At 48.2% G+C, this 5,255-nt stretch overlaps 1 protein-coding gene across 1 annotated transcript; it reads right to left on the bottom strand.

The window, feature by feature from the left end:
* Positions 1 to 281: 281 nt before the first annotated feature.
* Positions 282 to 4,021, bottom strand: LOC146554844 (uncharacterized). The gene is made up of 3 exons (XM_085252792.1): positions 3,268 to 4,021; positions 1,853 to 2,569; positions 282 to 413 (listed from the first exon to the last, which is right to left on the bottom strand). The coding sequence occupies exons 1-3, from the start codon at positions 3,967 to 3,969 to the stop codon at positions 282 to 284; spliced, it is 1,551 nt and encodes a 516-aa protein (XP_085108918.1). The 5' UTR covers positions 3,970 to 4,021.
* Between the last annotated feature and the right edge of the window lie 1,234 nt (positions 4,022 to 5,255).

Genomic DNA, 5,255 nt, shown 5'->3' with positions numbered 1-5,255 from the left:
CAGAAACACTCAGTGGGCTCTGCTGCTGTGGGAAAAGTTGCACTTTTTGAATATTTTTAGAACTTTTCTCTTGCTGCAAAATATATTGTTTGATGTTTCTTATGTAATATGAGTTTGCACAAACAAAGCTGATTTAAGGTGACGAGCTAAAGTCTCACCCATCTTAAACAGAACACTCATCTACTTGGTAGCAGGCAACCAGGGAGCTATTTTAGGAGAAGTATGTTTGGAGTTCAGCTAAAAAAAGCTTTATTTAGACTGCCTAAGAATGTGCCTGCGTTTCATTCGTACTCGAAATCTTCCTCTCCATCTGCAAGTGCGGGGAACGTGGGTGAAGATGAAAAGATGGATCTCACCTGTATCTCTCCTCCGTCTTTACAGCTGTGCACCACGATGTATTCACTACAATATCTCTGAGTGATCCAATCACACTTGAATGTTTGCTTAAGTCAAATTATAAACCACTCAGAGATTTCACTCACTCAGAGATAGAGTCATGTGCGAAAGCCTCAAGGTGTTAGTACTCTTATCTGGACTGACCTAGATTCAGCCTGCAGCAGGCGACAAAAGAAAAGATGCAGCCATAGAAGAACAGGAAGGTAACGGAGTCCTGCGACAAACAGACCAAAGAGCCCTGATCTGAGTGTCTGGGATTAAATGAAGATACCAGAGACACTGAGACAGCCCGAACCTACAGAAGAACACTGACCGCGGGTTCTTTAGATACGTAGTAGCTCCACACACTGTCCAACTCAACAAACTAGAAGCAGTACATCATTTTACTGAAGAGTTTTCAGTTCAGTTTCTAGTCTAAAGCTTTGCAGTGGTGTATATTGGCCCATTGCAGACCTAGAGTTAACATATTTCAGTAGCAGCAGGATAAAAGAAATCGACTGGTTCTTATATAACGCTTTTCTACTCATCTGAGCAGTCAAAGCGCTTTACACAACTTGTGCATTCACCCATGCACATTTTTCTAAGTGCTTTATAGCAACATTCACACACATTCATACTCCGATGGATGCATCGGAGAGCAATTTGGGGTTAGTATCTTGCCCAAGGATATTTGGCATGCAGACTAGGGGAAGCCAGGAATCAAACCACCAACCTTCCGACCAGTAGATGACCTGCTCTACTGCCTGAGCTACAGCCACCCCACACTACAAATATTGACACACAAACAAAAACAAGTCTTCTGTGTAAGCTGTTCTTACTGAACAGGATAATTTAAGTGATAAAACTGTGAAAGACACCATTACTCACCATTACTCACGGTGTGAACTTGTGCTCTGTTTTCACCTCATCATTTAGTTAGGTTAGGTTAACATACAGTGAATATGTAAATATGTAAAACTAGCGTTTTGGCCAAAAAGCCAGCCAAAGCTAAACAGGACAAAATTACTGTTTGGTTATAAAAACAAGCTATGCAATACTCACACATGTTCAACTGTGACGCCGGACAGCCCTAAACAATCATACATATGTGAAAAGGTGGCAGTCATACTTGCAGAGTCAAGCAGTGCTCTCACCGTAAGTTATTATCATTGTTACATCATAAAAACCCAGTACAGGCTTTAGCAGTGTACTCTTTGATGTAATATTTTTAATGGTCAAAAGTAACTAATCTTGTATGTCTACATTTGGGCTTTCCCCTCACACAACAAACAGTGGGTGCTGCTTCTCCCTGCTCTGGCCTTGTTGGAGACATTGTGCACTGTCTGTTCTCTAATGTTGTATGGCCTTTATTTAGCAGCTCCAGGTGACTGCTAAATATATATATATATATATATAACTAAAACAACACCCAGCACGCCCCTGCGGGCGGTCTATCCTTCCAGCTCGGGTCCTCTACCAGAGGCCTGGGAGCTTGAGGGTCCTGCAGTATCTTAGCTGTTCCCAGGACTGCGCTCTTCTGGACAGAGATCTCCGAAGTTGTTCCCGGGATCTGCTGGAGCCACTCGCCTAGCTTGGGAGTCACCGCACCTAGTGCTCCGATTACTACGGGGACCACCGTTACCTTCACCCTCCACATCCTCTCGAGCTCTTCTCTGAGCCCTTGGTATTTCTCCAGCTTCTCGTGTTCCTTCTTCCTGATATTGCTGTCATTCGGAACCGCTACATCGATCACTACGGCCGTCTTCTTCTGTTTGTCTACCACCACTATGTCCGGTTGGTTAGCCACCACCATTTTGTCCGTCTGTATCTGGAAGTCCCACAGGATCTTAGCTCGGTCATTCTCCACCACCCTTGGGGGCATCTCCCATTTTGACCTCGGGACTTCCAGGTTATACTCGGCACAGATGTTCCTGTACACTATGCCGGCCACTTGGTTATGGCGTTCCATGTATGCCTTGCCTGCTAGCATCTTGCACCCTGCTGTTATGTGCTGGATTGTCTCTGGGGCATCTTTACACAGCCTGCACCTGGGGTCTTGCCTGGTGTGATAGACCCCAGCCTCTATGGATCTTGTGCTCAGAGCTTGTTCTTGTGCTGCCATGATTAGTGCCTCTGTGCTGTCTTTCAGTCCAGCTTTGTCCAGCCACTGGTAGGATTTCTGGGTATCAGCCACCTCCTGTCATGGTCCTGGGCCATGTGGGCCCAGTATTCTTAGTTCCTTGTATTTTTGTATTTCGTTCCTTATTTAGACCATGTTTTCTGAGTTGCCCTGTTGTGTTGTTCCCTAAGTGTTTTCCCTTCATGGCTTTTACCCCCTGTGTGCCCCTCTGTGTATCTGTGAGCCCTCGTCTCTCCTTATGTTTTATTCCATGTGTCCCCTGCCCATTATGTCTAAGTTCTCCCCGTGCTCTCTCCCCCCTGTGTGCCCTCTATGTATTTATGAGCCCTCGTCTCCCTTTGTGGTTGTTTCCATGTTTCCCCAGCCCGTTATGTCTGTGTTTTCCCCGTGCTCTCTCTCCTCCTGTCTGAACCTCTGTGCCTGTACATGTCATGTTCAGTTCACCCCGCCCTGTCTCGTTATGATTATCAGTGTCACCTGTGTTCCCCGTGTGTGCCCACTTTCCTCGTTTACCCTCTGTGTATTTCTGTCTGAGTCCCCCTCTGTTCGGCGTCGCGTTCTCCCTCATGTTGTGTGTTATTCTCCCCGTGGTTCGGTTCCTTGCACATCTCATGCTTTAGTTTTCCCAGTTTTCGTTTATTTGTATTGCTTCTCGTGGCCAGCAATAAAGCTGTGTTTTTGAGTTTATCCCCGTGTCTGTGAATCTGCATCTTGGGTCCTTCTCCTGCCTGCCACACAACGTATCATGACACCTCCTCTATCTGCCGGTGGTACATACCGTGCAGGGGCCTGTCCTTCCATGATGGTTCCTCGTCTCCCTCCTCTTTCTTGGGTTTCTGCTGCCTGAGGTATTCACTGAGCACTCGGTCAGTTGGGGCCATCTTCCCAATGTATTCTTGGATGTTCCTTGTCTCATCCTGGACTGTGGTGCTGACACTCACCAGTCCCCGGCCCCCTTCCTTCCGCTTAGCGTACAGCCTCAGGGTGCGGGACTTGGGGTGAAACCCTCCATGCATGGTAAGGAGCTTTCTTGTCTTTATGTCAGTGGCTTCTATCTCCTCCTTTGGCCAGCCTATTACCCCAGCAGGGTACCTGATCACGGGCAGGGCGTATGTGTTGATGGCCCGGATCTTGTTCTTACCATTCAGCTGACTCCTCAGGACTTGCCTGACCCTCTGCAGGTACTTGGTGGTTGCAGCTTTTCTAGCGGCCTCTTCATGGTTCCCATTTGCCTGCGGGATCCCCAAGTACTTGTAACTGTCCTCTATGTCTGCAATGTTGCCTTCTGGTAGTTCAATCCCCTCAGTTCTGACTACCTTCCCTCTCTTTGTTACCATCCGACTACACTTCTCCAGTCCGAACGACATTCCAATGTCATTGCTGTATAGCCTGGTAGTGTGGATCAGTGAATCGATGTCTCGTTCACTCTTGGCATACAGCTTGATGTCATCCATGTACAGGAGGTGGCTGACAACTGCTCCGTTCCGTAGTCGGTATCCGTAGCCAGTCTTGTTAATGATCTCACTGAGGGGGTTCAGGCCTATGCAGAACAGCAGTGGGGACAGAGCATCTCCTTGGTAGATCCCGCACTTGATGGTAACTTGTGCTATGGGCTTGGAGTTGGCCTCTAGTGTTGTACGCCACATCCCCATTGAGTTCCTGATGAAGGCTCTTAGGGTCCCATTGATCTTGTACAATTCTAGGCATTCCAGGATCCAGCTGTGGGGCATTGAGTCATAGGCCTTCTTGTAATCAATCCAGGCAGTGCACAGGTTGGTCAGTCTGGTCTTGCAGTCTCGGCTGACTGTTCTGTCTACCAGTAGCTGGTGTTTTGCGCCTCTGGTATTCTTGCCAATTCCTTTCTGTGTCCCGCTCATGTATTGACCCATGTGCCTGTTCATCTTAGCCGATATGATGCCTGACAGGAGCTTCCATGTAGTACTGAGGCAGGTTATTGGTCGGTAGTTGGAGGGGACCGGTCCCTTCTTGAGGTCCTTGGGGATCAGGACCGTCCGGCCTTCAGTTAGCCATTCCGGGTGTCTCTCGTTAACTAGCAGCTGGTTCATTTGTGCTGCCAGACGCTCGTGGAGTGCAGTCAGCTTCTTCAGCCAGTAGGCATGAACCATGTCAGGCCCTGGTGCTGTCCAACTCTTCATACTGGAGACCCTTTCTTGGATATCTGCCACTGTGATGGTTACTGGACCCTGTTCAGGGAGGTCGCTGTGGTCTGCCCTCAGATCCACTAGCCACTGAGCATTGCCGTTATGGGTTGCGTCCTTCACCCGTATGCTCTTCCAGTATTGCTCCGTCTCCAGCTTTGGTGGTGCTGTTCTCTTATTGTTCCCTTGCCACTGAGAGTACACCTTTGCTGGTTCTGTGGAGAACAGCTGGTTTATTCTCCTGCCTTCTATCTCTCTGGTGTACCTCCTCAAGCGGCTGGCCAAGGCTGTGAGTCTTTGCTTGGCAGTTTCCAAGGCCTCAGGTATGGACAGCTTGCTGTATTTCTTAGGCACCTTATTTGTCGCACCTTTCTGCAACTCCGATAGTTGGCTAACCTCCCTCCGTGCTACTTTGATCTTGCCCTCTAGCCTCCTTCTCCATGGAGGGTACTGCCCCTTGTGGCTGTTCAACTTGTAGCCAAGCATCTCACTGATCACTGCTGCCGTATTGTAGATCAGCTTGTTAGTGTCGGTAATCGTGGTTGTAGGTATTGTCTGTAGTGCTGCATTAACATCATCTA

Source organism: Mchenga conophoros, linkage group LG17 (assembly GCF_057382185.1).
Source record: "Mchenga conophoros isolate Kocher_MC1m ecotype Shallow Benthic linkage group LG17, M_conophoros_male_GT1.1, whole genome shotgun sequence".
NCBI lineage: Eukaryota > Metazoa > Chordata > Actinopteri > Cichliformes > Cichlidae > Mchenga > Mchenga conophoros.
Note: the sequence above shows the minus strand (reverse complement) of the source record. Positions and strands in the feature narration are given on the sequence as shown.

Coding starts and splice junctions, on each gene's coding strand:
- LOC146554844 (XM_085252792.1), bottom strand. CDS start 3,969: ATGGATGACATCAAGCTGTATGCCAAGAGTGAACGAGACATCGATTCA. Junction 2,570..3,267: donor ACCACCGGCAGATAGAGGAG/GTGTCATGATAC, acceptor CCATGACAGGAG/GTGGCTGATACCCAGAAATC. Junction 414..1,852: donor CTCAAGCTCCCAGGCCTCTG/GTAGAGGACCCG, acceptor TGGATCACTCAG/AGATATTGTAGTGAATACAT.